This window comes from Chroicocephalus ridibundus, chromosome 1, assembly GCF_963924245.1.
Source record: "Chroicocephalus ridibundus chromosome 1, bChrRid1.1, whole genome shotgun sequence".
In the NCBI taxonomy this organism is placed as follows: domain Eukaryota; kingdom Metazoa; phylum Chordata; class Aves; order Charadriiformes; family Laridae; genus Chroicocephalus; species Chroicocephalus ridibundus.
In genome coordinates, this window is record NC_086284.1 from 170,525,305 (window position 1) to 170,544,831 (window position 19,527).

Sequence of the window (19,527 nt, forward strand, 5' to 3'; positions counted from 1 at the left end):
CTAGAGGGAGAGAAACTACGGTTAGAGACTGGACTTGAGTATTATGGGACACTGAATTCTGGCGATTTGTGGATTGGACTTTGCTTCTGGAACTTTGCAATTTTAGAAAGATGGGGCAGGAAGTGATAACATTTTCAAAATCTACATAGTTTGGTCTTGCTTGTTAGTCTCTTTTCTGTTGGATTTTTTTCTTCATTTAATTATGAAAATTAATTGTAATTAATGTTGCAAATGTATGTTCCACGGTTGTGAACCATTGCCGAATAAATTTATGTGACTTTCCATACTAAGAATAGAGGGAATGGCAGTGGAGTAGACAAACATCATAAAAATAATTCTTCTAAGGTAAAATGTAAATGCTAAATTACTCTGTAGATCAGCTGATTTTTGCACTTTCTGAGAATAGATGAACTTAGGTTTTTCAGGTTCAGTTGTACCACTGAATAAAGGTCTTTGAAGAAAAACTGAAGTGTGTAGGACTCGGTGAGACTGTTGTGTGCTATCAAAGTCAAGGGACATTGCATGTCATCCTTAGAGGCATCGGGAAATGGATTTGTTTATCTTTGAAAAACATGTTCTTGGTTTTTACACTCTGAATCTGTATTAGAAAAGAAGCAACTAACTCCTGTGTTCAGACTTGAGAGGGGTTTTTTTTTTAGGCCTGAAAAAGAGTTCTGTCAGTAATTTACTGCCATTGACTTGGACCACAGGAGAAAAACAAGGCAACATTAAATGTGTTTAGCACAATTTTTTGAGGGAGTGAGGTTCAGTGTACTAACTTCTGGGGCACAAAAGCAACATCTAAGAGAGTCTTAAATTTTAAAAACTGGGAATTAAAAATTTCTTATGTGTTCTTATGATTTTTCTAAGTTACTTGAGTGAAGAGACGCTGTCTCCCAAAGATGCCCCAATAAATTCTTAGGAAGACGCTATTCTTGCACTTGTATTTGACCGTAACATTCACACCAAGTTCAGGGAGAATTTTCAACACTGCAGTAGGATTCTTTTTTCATGCTTAGTGACCAAACACATTAACAAAAGCAGTGTACATAGATGTGATGGGACTTGAGCAGTTACAAGCTAATGAAATTCTCAGTGGAGATCTCACTTGACCCAATTAATGGAGAAAAATAGTACAAAGAAAGATCAAAATGTAATTCTCAATTGCTGTAAAATGTTCCTGCTAAGAATGTATTGCCACAAAATCCTCTGTAGGATCAAAGTCACATTAAGAAGTTGACCCCTTCTTCCAGTTTTGCTCCATAATGCCCTATCCTCCACAGTGGTCTCAGTCTAAGAATCATGGTGCCACACGGATCAGTGAAGTGATCCAGATCATTTTAACCCTTGGGAAAAAAAAACCCAACCCACTGTTATTTCACTGACAGCAGAGAAAATGCTCATGGAATAATACTCTCAGTCAGTGAAAATTATCTAAGTTATGTGAATCGGGAATAGGCTTAGAAATTGGTTCAAGAGTTGAATCATTTCAATGCTTCAAAAGTTGGCTGACCTAATTTAAACTACATTTCTTTCATATTTTACACTCCATCATCAGTAGTTTATATCAAAATGGTTGCTGTGTATGAAGTTACAGCCAACAAAACAAATTAATTTTGACTGTACATGTTCCTCCCTGGTTTTCTGCCTGCTAATAATGTACAATTACCTGAGCGTATTTTAATATATTTTATAAATTTTCTAAGATTGTGAAAATACAAATAACCTACCACAAGTGTACTGAAGCCTGAGACTTACAACAAAACAGATGCTGTGGTTAGAGGGCAGAACACTGAATCAGCAAGGCTTGTGTTTTGTGTTCGAGCACAAAATCACTTGTGTTCAAATTAAAAAATTTGAATGGGAAACTTAGACCACTAGACTTTACGTTGAAATGGGTATTACATTTCTACACTGTGAACTTGGCTGACAGACCTTTTCCCCAGTCTCATTTTCCTTGCAGGTTTAACAGCACCTGCTTAATTTTTCACTTCAGCTCCTGCTTTGTCCCTTCCCAAATCCCCAGTTCCAAGTGTCAGCTCCCACCCAGCAGCTTGGCCTCGGTACTGTCTGACAGCCAGGCTCCACTGATCAGCCAGTGCTGGTCACAGCACTGATGGTGTGTTTACCCCCTGCTTTTCCAAGTCCTGCCTGCTCTGGCAAGGTACTGTAGATCTATTTTTGGCTGGCCTGTGTAGCCCTAGCCTTATGAAGGTCAATGAAGTAGTTTCTGCACCTTGCCAGACCAGCCTTGCAGTGACAGCAGTAAAGTACTCACAGTGTCCACAGCAGGGCCATCAAAAATATTTCTTCCTGCTGGTGCAGAATCAGGAGAAGGCAGTGGGACAAGGCAGAGAGGTGGATGAGATAAGACATACACATTCCTTAATGGCCTGCCAGAGTCGGGAAAAGCCAGGGAGAGGCAGGACTGTTAAGCCCTTCCCTCACCATAACCCACAGTCTGCATGGGGTGAGACGTCACCTCCCCTATCTCCTAATTTTTGATGTACATAATCCTGGACTCCTCACTGCCAGTCTTCGTAACTCTTTTCGCATCACAGATCTTGTGACCTGTGTGAAATAAGGGATAAAAAGTAGACATTTTGATTAAAAAGGGGGTTTGTCCCTATTGTGAAGACCTTTGTCTCTTGCTGATCTTCACATGTGAGCACTAGGCAAATGCTCTTTTTATGGATCTAGACTATGCAGGTTGGAAGCCAAAACCGCTGTGTCTTCATCAGAAAATACCCTTCAGCAACCTTAGCAAAGGCCAGAAGAAGGATCTCACTGCTGGGTGTTTCTGGATAGTTGCTCTGTTACCACAAAGCAAACCATGTGCTAGCTGCACTGGGAGAAGGGTGGTCTGCCAGTCCAGGGAAATTATCATCCCCTCGGCTGCTGAGGTGATATCTGGGATACCAGGGTCCTGTTCAAGCGGGATGTTGAGATCCTGCTCCAGCAGAGGGTTGTTGCAACAGCCAAGGACATGCGGATTTGTGAAGATGGGGTTTGGGTTCTGCACCTACAGCCTGGTGAAGAGGTGGTCGGGGCGTCTAAATGCAGCCTACAGCTCTTCGCAGGAGAGTTAACAAGGACGATGGAGACATATTCCTCATCGGAACCATATCCCTCATGGGAGCGGGTGACAGAGCAGGAGGGGATGGCCGAAGAGCCGCTTGCGAAGTTGAGGTGGGATCAGCAGCAACGTCCTGGGCTGCTGGGCAGGGCACCACCGGCTAAAGCTCCCTTCTCCCCCGTTCTCCGGGGCAGGCCAGGGAGAGCCACCTCCGGTCCCGCCGGGGCGGTGTTTGGGTAACCACCGAGCAAACGGCGGACGGCGCGACACCACCTCGACCTTGCCGGCCTCCCGCGGGCGCTGGGCGGACGGGGCGGTGCTGCCCCGCCGAGGGGCGGGAGGCGGAGCGGCCGTGGGCCGGGACAGCGGCGACGCCGGGAGCGGGCGGTGCCGCCCCAAGATGGCGGAGTACGTGCAGCTGCTGAAGCGGGCCATGAAGCACCTCGGCGGCCACGGCGGCGTCCGCGGCGCCCTGTGGCAGCTGCTGAGGTAACGGGGCGCCCGGCGAGCCCGGAGCAGGCGGCGGGGGACTCCCCGCTCCCCCTTCGCCGCCCCGCGGGGTCACCTTGGCGGGTGGCGGCCGGGCGGCGGGCGCCCTGCCTCTGACGGAGCTGGGGTGGCGGGGGTGAGGGGACGGGGCGGGACGGGAGGGCCGCCGCCGCTCACCGCAGCGCCAGGGCGGTGGGCGGGCTGTGCCTGACGGCGGGCGGTACGCGGTGCCGGGCCTGGGCTCAGGAGGAGGCCGCTGGGTGCAGCCCTCCCTGCGCTCCCCCGCGGACGCTGCGGCTCCCGGCGTCCGGCCTCAGCCCTTCCTCATGGCCCGCTCGTCACGGGCCGTGCCCGCCGCGGTGACGCTCCGCTCTGCCGCCTCCGGCGCTTCTGCCGCCCGCCATGGCACTGGCACGACGGCTCTTGACTCTGGACCACCTCAGGTTGGCAGTGGCTTGCTTGGACTGACCGCTGTGCGGTTCTGAAAGCCATCCTTCGCCTGGGAGCCAGAGAATTAATTCATCTGCCTCACCAGCTGTAATTCTTTAACGCTTCAAAGCGTACATCTGCCGCTCTTTGGCAGCAGGTTGTCACCGTTGACCTTTGCTCAGCTCTGGGTGCTGTCTAGCCCCAGTGGCATTTTTGGCAGAATTAGGCACTGCCTTTATTTCCAGTCATGCCTGGGTACTTGGTCCCCCACGCACAGAACCTCTCACGCATCCACATTAAACTGTCTCTCCTGTTGTTTTGGGGTTTTTTTGCCCCGTCTCAACTCTACCTTGAGAAGAGTGTTTTGGGTTGTGACACAGTGCTCTTGAGGCTCCTCCCAAATAGGAGGAGCTGCAGATTTCCTAAGGTACTCTTTTTTTTCATTTAGATCCTCGATGAAATGCAGGGTGAAAGTCTGAATGGTACAAGATCCAAACTCAGCAGTGTCAGTAACTTGTGTTATCTTTGTAGCTGGTCTTGGAAAAGTAATAGAACATTCCTTCAGGACACAGTGAATGTTGCAGGCTTGACCATATAGCCGAAAAGCCTTTTCTAAATTAATAGTGGGAAGGAGCGTGGGATAGGGAGGATTCACAAAGGTGAAGTTCGCTGCTGTATATCTTTTACACTAGAATAAATAAGCCAAGCTTTCTGAGCCTTCTTGAAGACTTTTTTTCCCCCAGTCATCATAGTAGCCCTTTCTCTGTTATTTCTTATACTTTAAATTGATCTGTCATGAACAGTAAAACATAACATTTTACGCAGCTGCTGATCAGGCCTCATAAGTATTTTCATACAGTGGCTTTAGTACTTGCTTTGTTCCCTGAAGGCAGCTCAGTTCACCTGGGACATCCTAGGATCAGCTTGTCTTTTTCCCCCACATGTCACTTAATTGGCAGCTCATTATTGCCTTGTGACATCCAGATGTTTTCCTTGTGATTATGCACACAATGGTTCAGATCTTATTAGTCTCCCGGTTGCATCACCTTGTGCTATGACCTTCATACCGTTGAATTTCATTCTGGTGGTATCAGTCCAGTCCTGAAGACAGTATGGAACTTCCCATACAATAATGTGACCTTCCTCTGTATGGTAGTATCATAACCTGTCAGACCCCTGTGCTTTTTGGGGGTGGGGTTTCTGTTTTGGTTTTGTTTTAATTAAGTTTAGTTAGAAACCCTGTAAAGTGTTAAATAAGGCTCCTGACATCAACGTTCTTTGTGGAACTTCACTAGTAACCTTCAATCATCTCTCTGTCTCTTCTAGCTGAGCATGCTGTCGCCTTCCTGTCAGTCAATGTATCGCTCCCTTTACAATTATTATCCATTTTAAATTATTTTCTCATTTGTTTTGTTGCAAAATTTTCTATGTTTTTCTGAAGTCAGCTTGACTTTCAGGGGGTCTTAACTTTGTCTTTGTATTCCTCCTAGCTGTGGTGACAGGCAACTTCTGGCTTTTCTGTCTCCACTGTAGAGAGTAGCTCAGAGAGACCTTCCTCTTGAAAAAAATTTTTAGAGGGAAATTTCAAGCTGTTAAGCAGTGTAAGTTAAGACAACATATGATTTCCCCAGATAGTATTTTACTACTATTTTTATTTCCTGTCATCGCTCCCCAAAGTTGTTTTCTCCACTTTGTTTCCCTTCTGAGGCTGTAGCTATGACACTGGCAGTTCTCAAGAAGAAATGGAGCTGGGGAAATAAAAGCGTAGAAGAAGAGTTTGAGTATTAGGTTTCACCTGAGTACCTCTTCCTAAGCATGAATGTCTTGTCAGGGAGCTTTTGTGAATCAAAGATCACAGGCTGTGTTGACGTCTTTCTACTATGCAGAAAAAGGGAGCAAGGTTAGAGCCAGTGCTCTCCTTTTTCTTTCAGAAGTCCAAAGTTAGGAGAGGTGTGTGCTAGGTGGAGAATCACACCTGATCCTCATAACCATACAAGTGACAAACATAGCTGCTGCTTCCCATCTGCTTTTCAAGCCATTGAATCCTGTGTCCCAGCTCAAGGAACAGACTTGGCGCTTACGGAAAGAGTAATCAAGATGTGTCTTTCTTGCAACAATTGAAATGTTTAAGAAGTAACTACTGGTAACTTGGAAAAGTTATTTACCCAGGTCTTTCTCTGCAAGGGTTTTGTTCTGAATTTCCCTGCTTTTGTCGATGTGCTTCCCAGTAAGGAGGGTGGAACAGGTTTTATGCAGTAGAAGTCAAATTATTAAGAGCCTGCGTACCTGGAAACATCCTCCTCGCTCAAGACTCAGTGAAATCAGCTGGAATGTATCCTCTGTAAGCCATAAATACATCTTAATGTTTGATATCAGTACTCAGGGGACGAAGTCAGGACAAGAGTGTAAGAACCCTTACAAGAAAGGGAGGGGAGGAAGGAAGGGAGAGCAGCAGTGAAGTGTCTCTTCTTTTTCTGAAGTTGGGAGCTCGGGCTTGAATAGCTGATCCAGGGATCTTTGAGCGTTTCTTTGACAGAGGAGAGCTGCGTCAGAGAATCTTTCTGCCTGGGACCATGTAGGTTTAAAATAGTACTTGGTGGAGTGTTTATTGCTTTCGTGGACTCTGGGAGGAAAAAAAAACCAACAAAAAAACTTTATCTGTCAGTTCCCAACTAAAGAAGCATGCATGTGCACATCTCTTCTGTCACTTGGGACTGAGTTGAGAGTGCGTGTAGTACTGTAAACAACTAAAACCTTTGAGAGTAAACTTTTCCTTATGTAATTCTGCCTAGCATAAATGTCAGTAAAAAGGAACGCAAAGACGCGGATCCAGGGGGAAAAGTGCACTTCAGTAATTGTAAGGTTTTATCGTCAGAATGTAAACCGTAGGTTCAGTTTAATTATTGATATGTACAGTAATGTTAAAATATGTTCTGTATAAAGAGTTGAAACTGGTATATACCTTACCTGTGTCAGTCTGAGTCTCCTGAAGTTGCAGGCTAAATGTTTGCATTTTTCACAGTTGTGCAAAAGCTAGAAAGTAACACTTTTATTTAGGGCTTACCATGCATCTCCTCGGCAAGATGCTACAATGGCTTAAAATATTTCTGTCCCTCTTCTGGAGGTTAGTGCCCACATAGATGTGTGAGATCTCTTAAGCTGGTTCAGTACTGACCGCTTTCCATGGCAATTCAAGCTGAAATGATAGTAAAAAATAGTTGAGAAGGACGGTAACATATTCAGCTAAGTGAATTAACATGTGTCTCTGGGACTCCCTTCCATGATATTTAAGGATTTGTGTGTGTTAAATTGTGCTATATTGCAGAGTTGCTTTATGTTCCACTATAAAGAGCTTTTAAATAAGTAATAGCCTCCAAAAGCCTTTTTGTATGACTTTTATTATCCTATCAGTGGGCTACACAGTAAAGGCATGCTGACACTTGTTGCAGGAATTGGTGATTAAGTTTTGCAATCCTTAAGCTTGGATATTTTTTGAAAAATAGCTTTACATATATGTGTTTAAGAGTTTTCATTACAGATTTTTTACCAACCCCTAAGAAACCTCTATCACAACTTCATTCTGAGATGATGTCAATTGAAACCTGTTTTGGGAATTGACAGGGTCAATGATTTGAAGACTGGTACGCTGATAGGAACTGACAAATATGGAAACAAGTACTATGAAGACAGAAGAAACTTCTTTGGTATGTGTGCTAATGTGAACACCTCCTGACTGACTGTCCAACTTGATATAGATTGCGTAGTTTCTGCTGGTGAAATAGAACTTCTTGCCTGCCCAGCTTCCTCACGCTCGACCTGTGTGAGTCTTAGGGAGGGGGCTCATAGAAATGCTTTGACATCTTCTGTCTCTCTACCGCTTCCCTCAATTCATTTGCAAACATACTCAATCTGACGTAATAAATATGGGATAACTTTAAGCCAGTCAGGTGCTTTCTGTGTACGTATACCTGTGCGATGATGTGATTGAGAGACGAATTTAGTCCTTGACCTAAAAATTGGTAGCTTAACAGGTGGAGGGAAAAAGAGAACTGCCTTTAAAACTACCTCACAGCTGTACTTACTTACATGATCACTTCAGGGCAAAGAAACACAGGTTAGCTTAAACTTCTTTAAGTAATGGGATTTTAAGTAATATTTGTAGTGCAGTTAAAAAGGTAGCACATGAAACAATGAAGGTGACGTGTAAGTAATTGACGTGCTGGTTAGGCCTCTGCCTACTGTAGGTTAACTGGTAGGGTACCTGGGGAAAGCAGTTGCTGGTAAACATTGCGTGGTAGATTTATGTGGCTGAAACTTGGTTTAATCCGAGGTTACTAACGCCAATGTCATTTTGGAAAAGATGATTCCCAATGGGGGAAAAAAATCCCCAAAGATCTTTCTCTGCCTGAAAATTTTGTAAGTGCCGATTTCCTGTTATTTATACAATAGCTAATACTTGCTTTCGCGTGAGAGCGTTAGATTCAGCCATATAAAAATACAGTAACAGTGGAAACGCAGAAGACTTAGAAAAATAAAAGCTGTACTGACTTTGAAATAAGTACCCATAATGGTAGATACTTCTATTCAAAATACTTTTCCTTGTGTTTTTATGAATTTTCTACTTTATATGAAAATTATTTATTTCTTTTAGCTAATACAATATTTCCATTTGTTTATTTAAGGTCGACACAGATGGGTAATCTATACTGATGAGATGAATGGCAAAAATACATTCTGGGAAGTTGATGGAAGTATGGTGCCTCCTGAATGGTAAACCATTTAGCTTAATAATGTGGACAGATACCAATTATGTAACTGCCTGTATATTTTCTTGTATTACAAAGCAGAAGATTATAAAAAACCCACAACAATTTTATGGTAATTAAGCTTTCTTACATATAGGACGCAGCTGTCCTATATATGACCAGAAGATTTCAAACTTGTTACTTTTAACTTTGCACTGCATTCATAACGTTATATCACTCACCATCCTGACAGTCGCACTCACTGCTTCTTAGAATAAGAGCATTTTGCCAGCAGGATTGAGCAGGTCAAGCCAGTCTTCCAGTTTTCCGTATTAGTTGCGATTTTATCTTAATGGTTTGGCAAAGCCTACAATAGCATTGAGCAGCCAGAGGTGGAAAAAATACTTTTCTTACCTATTCTAGACAAAAACCTAAAGAACCAAAGGCAATGCTGGAACAACATTCCTTAATCCACAGCCATTATCAGCATAATTGGTTCAATTAATATACATTGATACGCTACAAGATGATGAACAGCAAAGATCCAGGATGCTCTATATGTTGACTGCTACTTGACTGTATTTTTTTCTTAAGGTTTTATTTTCTGTTCATGCATTTCAGCAATAATTCTGTACTACCTTGAGTTTCAGAAGGGCTGTGGCCACAGCTGTTAGTATTTTTTTTGTCTTCCTAAACAACTCAGGAAAAACACACACCAAATAAAACAACGGTGTATGCCAGCAAAAACAATCTCTACCTGATTCTTGAGGAATATGAATCGCACTTCAGACACAAAGTAATGAAAGGTGATATGAAATAGGAGGTGCTTGGGGATGCCGAACATCGGTGAACACTGGCTTTTATTCTTCCTATGATAGATGATGTGTGCCAAGGCCAAGATATCTAAACTCCTAAATTGTGGCTCTCATTAGAACATTTGAGAAATGCGTGGGTAGACTGTCTAGGTAGTCAGTTTTGTTTCAGATTCTCCCAGCTGTAAAATTATGTTTAATGCAGTTAATGTTTTTTTCTGTCTTCTCCAGTAAGAGCTTAATGGCATTGTTTTTCAGAAGTGACATTAAAATCTCCAAAACTAGCACGTTCCTGCCAGTGCAGGGCTGTTCCTCATTATCTGCAGAGTAACTGTTGTTTGGTTCTAGTTTTTATCTTTTCACTATTAGGCTGTCCCAGTTTTCAAGATTTTCCTTATTTTGAGGCATGAGTTTCGTTGGGATTTTTTTTTTTCTTTGCTCGTGCTTATGTGTTGTTTATTGTGTCCTTACAAACTTTGGCAAAGAGCATCTTCCTGAGTATCAAAGTCACGTTTCTAGGATTAAGTAGCTTGTTTAGATCATATAAAAGAATGAGGTAGAAAAACTTGTTTTCCTATCAATGTGGAAAAAATTGCCCTAGGAGAAACAGTAAATGTTTCATTATTTTCAAGATTGGTCAGTGCAATGGGTCACAAAAGGGTAAACAGTCCTGCGTTCTAAGGTATTTCTGTCAGGAAATGTAGTTGTGCAGTACTAATCTTTTTTTTTTGTTTTTTTGATTGCTGATAAATTTGTATATCCCATGGCAACCTTAGATATTTATTCTTACGTAGGAAGCCTAGCTTCGTGACACATCTCCTAGCTTTGTGACACATCTAAATCACTGACCTCTACTGATTACAGGTCTGTAATTCTGTACTGATTAGATACCCCTCTGAAAACAGAACTATTTTGACTGGGAATAAATGCTGTCAAAATTGTAAGGCTCTGGGGTTTTGTTTTCATCTGATGGTATACTGCCTTAAATTGTTAATATGGCATAGAGTTCTGAATTGAGACTGTTACTATATTGTACAAGTTGATGTCAGTGTAACACTGGGGTTGTGCAACTGTGCAGGAAATTCGTGGGGTTTTTGTACCCAGAAATTTATTGGAAATAAATTAGATTGTGTGAAATTACTTCTATTAACAAAGAGTTTCATTTGGTCCTGTATCTGTCCTGTCAGTTTAAAAACAAAACCAAGTTAATTTCTTAAAGCAGTAGCCCTCCCTTCCACAGATGTAAAGTTGAGACAAGTTTGTCATCCTTGAGTCAACTAGGAAGTATATAAAGTACCATTGTAACAGCTGAGTTGTGATCGGAATAATTCCTCTAAATGCTGATTTTCGACTCTGGGTTTTAGTTAGTTCAGCTCAGTAGAGCATTTTGCCTGTATGTTGTTATACCTTCTGCAGGTGGAAGCAGATTTTACTACATTGTTTATGCTGGTGTTACTTTCAGAAAATATTTTGCAACTGTCATGCCTAAAGATGACACTTTTAGCAAAATCAAGGTTTAAGACCAGGGCTAACCTAGAGATTTCAGATTTTCCTTTTTTTTAATAGTGATGCTAACTAGTTTGTAATGGTTTTGTAGTACTCATAAAAATCCTACTGTATGTATAGTTACACCATTTTCTTGGGAAGTATGGAGGACACTAGCAGATGTGCAGGAAAAACGCTTTCTTCCTTTTTTTTTCCCCTTCAGTGTAAGTCATACTAGAGGTTGTTTTTCTCCTTGTTTCTCGCTGTTGAATACACTGTGCGTCTTAGTGTATGTACTAAAATGCATACATTTTGGGGTCAGTCGTTTGCCTTCAGGATTGTGGAACATGAATGATTTTTGAAATACCGTTAGGTGGACCTTGTATTTAATGTGTGATGAATTGGAAAAAAAACATTCTGGTATATTGAGAAGTTCTGAAAACAACTGTCTGGAAAAAATAAAATGCAGATTCATTTAGCTGCCCTTTATCTTCTGTCAGATACTGGAGAAAAGGAAAAAGCAGCAAGAAAAGACATCTCATATATAATAACATATTGTAGTACCGTTTTTATGAACTATTGAATATTTTCAGTATTCTGAAATAATTGGTGTAATGTCTTTTGACAACGGATGTACTGAAATCACAGTCTGAAGGAAATCAAGAGAGTTGTTTTGACATGTCTGCTATACAGGGAATTGAGACTGTTGCTTTTTTAAAATGTTGCCATACCAGAATACCTAGGCTTGTAGTTTATTCTGACTTGGTTGTGTTATTTAACCTCTTTGTTACTCTGGGTTTTTTTCTATCTTCAAAACAAAGATGTTGATATCTACTTTGGAGACAAGATAATTAGATTTTTTTTAAAATTCCCTCAATACTTGCATTGGGAGTGATTAGCATTAATCTTCTTGTTATGCTATACAAGGTATCAGGCACTTTTTTTTTTTTCCTCCATGAAGACATCTTTACATCTTTAACACTGTTAGTTATGAAAGCCAAAATACTTGTTTCGTCTCCTGCTGTTCAGAGCATGTTGTTTGCAGGGGCTCAGTGCTTTCATTTTTGAACACACTGATGGGGTGTGCTGTGTGAATATAGAAATGATAAAAGTTAAATCCACTTGTACCAATGTCTGTGTGCACTCTATGCAGTGCTTTCAGAGAAGTCTCCATTACAGAATTGCTGTGATTGTTGGGCTGTTGAGCTCATTTCTATTTTACTGTTTAGTTAGAAGGCCCAGTATCGTCTTTTGTTCCACGTTCATTTATCTCCCAACCTAAAAATACTACAGTTAGCAAACCCGCTGCAGGAGCCCCAGGTGATAGATACTGTTTTACACAACTGGCATACCCTGCACATTCACGCGTTGCCACAGCTTACGTACAGTATGTACAGATGCACTCATTACCAGCAAAAACATTTTTCTGTTTGCTCAAAAATAATCAAAAACCAAGCAGGAAGATGATACAGATAAATGACTTGCAGGTTTAATGCTTTATACTTTTGGCTCTGTAGAAAAGCTTTTGAAAGGCTTCAGGGAAGAAAATGTTAGCATTAAGATTAAGAGGAACATGTGACCCCTTGGGAATTCCTGAGCAGCTTGTAAGTATTAGTTAGGATACCAAAAATACTTCAACAGGCAAAGAGTTTTCATAGTAGAAACTGGCTATCTTGAATGTGTACTTTTTGATAATAATGCAGTTCACGTTCTTCCTAGGGCAAGGTGTATAGGGGTTATAACTCTCCATCCGCCCTCCCACCTGCCATGGCAGAAGCATACTTGGATCACAGGCAAGCGTAACCCTGGGTGAAATGTTCTAGGCAGGTTCTAGTAAGGAAGTGTACTTCAAATAGTGTTAGCTTTTTCCCCCCTTAATCAAAGGCTGCATAGAGAAATGAAATGTTAGGGTTGTAAAAGGTAGATAGATGAATCAGATAGCTCCGTGCTGCTTTTTTTCATTAATGTTGTTCCCAGCTGCAAGTTATCTGCACTCCTAAGTTTGGCAACATAGCAAGTTGTGTTGTCTCATGTCATGATCGCAAGAGGAAAAGGAGGAGTGAAATCATGTGGCTGAGTGCAGAGACAGAGGGCAGGACCCTGGTCCTCTGGTACCTGCAGCCTCTTACTTTATGGTGTGCAGGAGGAGAGCAATGGGCAGTGCTGCAGGATGATCGAGGTGTTACGGGGATGACAGGTTGAGTCAGTCCACGTTATCGTAGTGCTGAGAAAGAAGTGTGCCATCCTGAGAAGTAGAATTACTGCCTGTAGTCATGGAAAGTGACTCTTGCTTTCTGCTTATTACCAGGAAGACTTACATAAGGTATAGCACTCCTGTCTGGTACCATGCTCTTGAAAAAAAAAAACCAACAAAACAAAACCAAACACACACACATAGACCAGTGGAAGAAGCCTAGAGAAGAGCATCAAGAATAATCAGACCTCTGAGGACAGTTGGAAAGAATTGGGGTTGCTTAAAAAGGAGAGGAAATGACCATGGATATAATGTTGAAGCATTTAATCTCTTGCAGAAGGGAAAGGCATAGTCCATCTGCCACGGACAGATGGGTAGAATAGGAAGCAGTAGGTTTGAATTACAGAGGAAGTGATACAGATTGGACATTACTATCCTTACCACTAAAAAATTCTACTCATCTTCACTGGCATAACTTGGTTTGGGAAGATGAGCAAGCCAGCTACTCCATAACAAATTAAGGAGGTATCTTGCTGGGAGTGACATGGATGTAGCTGATACTTCCCTAGGTCTAAAGCATATGCAATGTCTAAATCCCTTCCAGACTTGTATTTCTAGCTGCTTTGGCCCTCACAATTACGGGTTTGTTGGTTATTGCCACTGAAACAAGGTCAGGGGAGAGGACTGAGTATCTTACTGTCCTTAATCTGTTTGGGATCAGAGGAGAGAGTAGCATTTTTCCCCCCTCTACGTCTCCTATGTCACTCTTGATTTTCAGGTTATGTTTGCATCTTATGCAAAAGTTCCCTATGTGTCTGCTTATTTCTGCCATAGGCTCCTATTTGCTATTCAGGATACTCTTGTAGCTGAAATTTTGAAGAGCGCGGGTTTGCATTTGGAGGATTCTGGGAGGCTCAGCTTGAGCCCACTGAGGGGGTGACGACTTGGAGCCCAATTTTCCACTTTCAGCAGGGTTATGTTGTGGAGTAAGACTTCCTTTTGAGAGTATACAAAGTCCATGCAAGTCAAGGCCTGATATCCTAGATGCTAGGTGTTCGTCTCTTGCATCATCTTCAAAGGCTTTCATGGCTGTTCAAACACTGTTTGTTTACCGTTTGTCTGGTTTAATGTAATTTGGTTTGTGTTTTGGCCAAATACTTTGCAAAAACAAATTGGCAACTGAGGTTTATGTATATAAGCTAGTTAAAAGTCATTTTCTCTTTCAGTGTGTTATGCCTTGTGGGGAAAGAGGAACTGTAATTTGATAATAGTATCCTCCTTTTGCAGGGGCACTTCATTTTGCCAGAACTGTCCTACGTATGTGTAACGTCTGTCCTGTACTTCAATATTTATTTCCTTATGGTGCAAATCTGACATCTTTGGAAGGAGCTTCATGAGTGCTGACTTCATACAATGAAATATTTCAAATTTAACTTCAGTTTAGTAATCTACATCCTCTTTGTTAGTTGATCTGACAGCTGAAAGAGGGAGGAATGTAGCATCTCAGACTTAAAGCGCCAACATACTAAAACATGTAAAGAAATGTGTTGTTCTCCTGTAAAACTGCTGCTTTTCAAGTCTGCCACCAAGGAAAACAAAACAGAAAAAATGAACAGAAGAGGAAGGGTGTGGGTGTAAAATTCATGTCCTTTCAGTAGCTTCACAATAAATTTGTGGGTATTATAACTAGATTAAATGCTAGTATTGCGTTTTCAGGTAAATGGCATGCTGTCTTGTTACTATGCAGTGCTATCGTATCATACCATGCATGAGAAATCAAAGTTACTTCCCATGTGTAAACAAATAAACACATGGGTTTTGTCCCTTTTTCCTTCTCTTCTCATTCTTCTCTGCCCTTTGACCGTAACGCACATCTTCACTTCTTGTTTGTTTTATTGCCGCATGGTTAACTTGTTGAAAAAAGTGGATGCTAACAAGTTGGCAAACATCCTGAACTTACATAGACGGTTCCTGAACCTTGCAGATGCACATATGGTAGTAGCTACAGAGTTTGTGTAGCATCGGTTCTTGTTTGACAGCTTGTACATCATATAATTGGCTCCTGTCCCACGTAGCTTCAGTTGGAAATATCTTTGCTTTTAAATATTTGTCTAAGACTCGGGAGAAAATTCTACATAGTCTTGAGATCATTTGAAGATGCTTTGAGGTGCCTTTCATCTGTTTACCCAAGGAAAAGTCCGGAGGCTTTGCTGTCCTCAGTCTGCTTGGTGTAGTGACTCTGCTGTGTGATTCAGGAAGCTGCTTCAGCCTCTTCAGAGCTTCTGCTATCCTCCTTATTTTCTTTGCTCTGTGTAAATTGTCTGCTGCTTTGTAGGTTTTAAGTCATTAATTGCTTTTCAATCCTGTTTTTCCATGCATGGATTTATAGGCAGAGTTTGTATAGAAATCTGGCCATCTGCAAGACGTCAAATCTCTTTATTCATGCTGTTCAATCTAGTGCATGAAAAGCTTTTTTTGAGCATCTGGGAGTAGAGTCTATGAGACATCAGGGCTTCAAAGGACTCTTTGAGGGAGAGTGTTAAGGGAAAAGTCTTCCCAAAATAAAGTTTTCAGTTTTTACATATTGTGCTTAAGTGGAGAACGGGAGCTTTTGTTTGAGAGAACAGACTCTTTGCAAATAGAAATGCTTTTATAAGTCACATGTTGGGCTTCTAAGGGGAAATCTGTTGTGACCGGACTTAAGCCCTGAAACTCTTAAATAATAAAAGTGTACTTAACAGTGGATGGAGTTCTAAACAAACTTTTGAAATCACTTCAGGTATTTTGGTACCTGTGACTGTACTGACGTGTCTCATAGCTGAACAATTTTATTTCTACCTTCCAGGGAGAAAATGAGATTTAGTGATTGGTTTTGCTGATCTAGTTAAATTGGAGCCCGATTTCATATTGATGTTATAGAACTTCAGACAGTCCTGAAAGCAAATATATTAATTACTTCAAAATACTGTATTTTAAAAGACTTCACAGATTTAGTCTTAGAAAAGCTGCAAAACAGTAGTTTAAATGACAGAATGAAACTATTCTGTTTTCTGTCTTCCAAGTTAAATGAATAAGTCAATATCAGTGATATTTTTTCTGACATTTCAAGCAGTGAGGGTACAACATCTGTGCGCTTGTAACCAAAGAGGTGCCACACATCATGCAAACTTGAAATCTGTTTGATTATAACTGAGCTTTAATAGAGTTTTTGTGCTGTACCTGCTCCAGCCTGTCTTTCAGGGCCTTTGTAACTACGTTTCTGTCTGAGGAAACAATTTTTTTGTTTGTCCTGTTGGTGTGCATAACTCTGGGGGGGAACGGGAGATGGTGAGGCGTGGTGATAGGTACAAAAAGAGGGGTTTGTTTGCAGGTTCCCTATCCATTATTACCAGAAGCGTCACTAGGTGAAGGGGTGTGTGTGTGTTAAGTTCCCTCTGTAGGTTATGGTAAGCGGGTTTGACAAACTGGGGCTGCTCTGGGGTGATACTACAAAGCATTTTGAAACACAGTACTTCAGCCAGTATTGGCAGAATGCATACGGGCCCATGGACTGTTCTTTTCCCCTTCCTCCAATGCCACAAACTGTGTTTCTTTGTGCTAGCAGCAGAGGGCCGGCTTGTTGGGTATGAGCATGTGATCCCACCTCTGTCAAGTTAGCTGTTCTACAGCGTTTCTGCCAACTTTGATGCTAGCTGTCACAGGACCTGTGATATCTCAGGTAGTATGAAGCCCACTAGTAGTACACAGAATTCTTCTAACGGGCGTGAACTGGGGGAGTGAGTTCTCGTGTAATGTGGCCAGGGCATTTTCTGAAATAATAACCTGGTAATACCAGGTTTAAAATCAAGCAGGGCCTGATCTTGTGTCTCCAGACCACAACGTGATTAGTAGTGCCGTGAGGCCACTTTCTTCCAGACAGAAATCGTTACCCAAAATCTTCTTTTTTTAATAGAAGTAGTGGGAAATGTATACTTCGAATTAGACCAGATTTACAAAGGAGAGTGAGGGAAGGAAGAGAGGGATCTCCCTCCCATCCGTGTTGCATTGGATCACTTCATCTGAACGTGTCTATAGCTTTCAAACTCCAAAGTGGGTGATTTTTCCCATAGGAGACCATTTGTCTCTGAATGAGCTTTTTCTTCTTACTTTTAAAGGATCTTATGGTTCCATTTGGTTTGTTATTCAAGCCAGTTTCCTGGCAGTTCTTAGTCCTACAACGTGTGGCTTTCATTTGGGGTTTTTGTTTGGTTTTTTTTTCTGGTAAAAAATGAACATATGGCTGACATGGTTTTTTTAAAGTGAGATTTTTATACTAAAGTTATATCCAAAGTTGTGAGGTCTTTTCTTTTTCTGAAATAAATGTCTAGAAGCTATTTGACTGAAAAAATAATCAGCCTTCTGGAGAGCTCTTCAGATTTAGAATATACTTGTCAGTCTATTTCTCACTACTTTTATCGTGGTTTTGTTTTGCTCTATCAATGAAGTGTGCCAGATTTGTTGCTAAAGGCTGAAAGATGCAATTTTTAGGCTTTCTAATAACAACAGGAATAGAAGACTTCTTATTTTTAGGTCAAGTTTTTGGCAAAAGCTGATTAGCAGAAGCCTCTTTAATTCTACCTCAGTAAAAAATACATAAGCTTGCAAAAAAAGCCATAACCTCCCTTCTGTCGTAACTGTGCATACAATATGAAGTACATGTAAACTGGCAGATAATTAAAATGTTATTCAGGTTTGAAAGTTCCTTTGGGCACTGAAATAGAAAAGGGATGCAATCAATTCAGTTGATCCCTGCTGTAGTGTTTCTGTAAATTGGTGTGGAAAATACTTTGCTTGATCGTTAATGTTGTTTGCACAGGGGAGAATTGACATTTAGTTCATAGGTAAAGGATAATCACTATAATCACTTGGTAATTACCCCATTACTGATTGGTATTAATCATTTTATTGTGCAGTCAGTAAACATTTACGTGGTTGTTTTACATGAACCTGCATCATTTATCCATATACCAAGTGGGGATGGGATGAATGCATTGGAGATGGTATTGGAATTGTGCGGCGTAGTCTTCTGGTAATTAAAAACAAAACAAAACCCCCAAACACAAAAAAAAACCAACCCCAGACAACAGAACAAAACCTTGTGGTTTTGTCATTTGTAGTGCGTGCCTTGACCTGTCTGGCTGGTTAAGGCCATACAAACGTGTAACAGTGAAATACTCTCTGCCCAAATAGTAAGTGTACGAAGGAACAGGAAATTCAGACTCAGGTGTGCTTTCAGTTCCTTGGAAGCAGAGCTGTTATTTATCACTTACGTTTGTGTAACTACATTAAATCAGTATCCTGTAGTCTCATTCAAAGTCATACTGGATTAAAATAATTTTTTCCCCCTGCTCTCAAAATAAATACTTAAGTGTCTCTCCAGGGGAGAACCCTTGGGAGTCAGGAGGAAGGCTTGTTATAGATCATGTAATGTTCCTTAATAACAGTGTGTCTTTTTTTCCTCTTAAGGCATCGCTGGCTTCACTCAATGACGGATGACCCTCCAACTACTCATCCACCAGTTGCTCGTAAGTTTATCTGGGAGAACCATAAATTCAATCTGAGTGGCACTCCCGGACAGTACGTTCCTTACTCTACTACTCGCAAGAAGATACAAGAGTGGGTCCCACCTACAACAGCTAGCAAATAACAACAACAACAAATGTGACTTGCCTCAGCTTTGGCTGTCAGTGTAAATTGTATTTTCACTGGTTTTGTTCAAAATAAAAGCCTCCTGTAACAGCTGTAGTTTAGTTTATTGAATTGGGGGGGAAAACAAGTGAGAAAACATTGGGAAGAGGTAGTGGACAGATTACGTGACAAGTCTTAATCTCATCAAGGTACTGGGCTTTTTCTCATATTGTCAGTGGCTCTTGTCTTCACATAAGCAGCTCTCAAACTCTTTTTAGCATGATAACTGTTCCTGTGACAGCCACTTCTCACATTCGTACTGTTCAAGAGAATACAAATGTAAATTTGAAATACAGGATTCTCATTTTTAACGTTATCCTATTATAGTCTCTGCATGGCATTTAATGTGCTATTCACCTACTATTTTAGGAAGCCATCTCTTTAAATATTTATAAGTTGGAATAATAAGGCCAATCAAGGATTTCTATTCATAAACTCTTTGTGCAGGAGTATGCATGCATTGCTGTGTTAGTGTGGTATGATACATAATATCATATATTATATATATATAATATCAATAATATTCGAGTTGGACTAGATGACCTTTAAAGGTCCCTTCCAACCCAAACT

General features: G+C 41.2%; 1 protein-coding gene across 1 annotated transcript; it reads left to right on the forward strand.

Annotated features, from left to right (window-relative positions):
- The first annotated feature begins 3,406 nt into the window (after window positions 1–3,406).
- On the forward strand, window positions 3,407–19,008 carry NDUFA12 (NADH:ubiquinone oxidoreductase subunit A12). The gene is made up of 4 exons (XM_063322785.1): window positions 3,407–3,565; window positions 7,616–7,698; window positions 8,677–8,764; window positions 18,736–19,008. Exons 1-4 carry the CDS (start codon window positions 3,477–3,479, stop codon window positions 18,914–18,916), a joined length of 441 nt encoding a protein of 146 aa, XP_063178855.1. The 5' UTR covers window positions 3,407–3,476; the 3' UTR covers window positions 18,917–19,008.
- The last annotated feature ends 519 nt before the right edge of the window (window positions 19,009–19,527 follow it).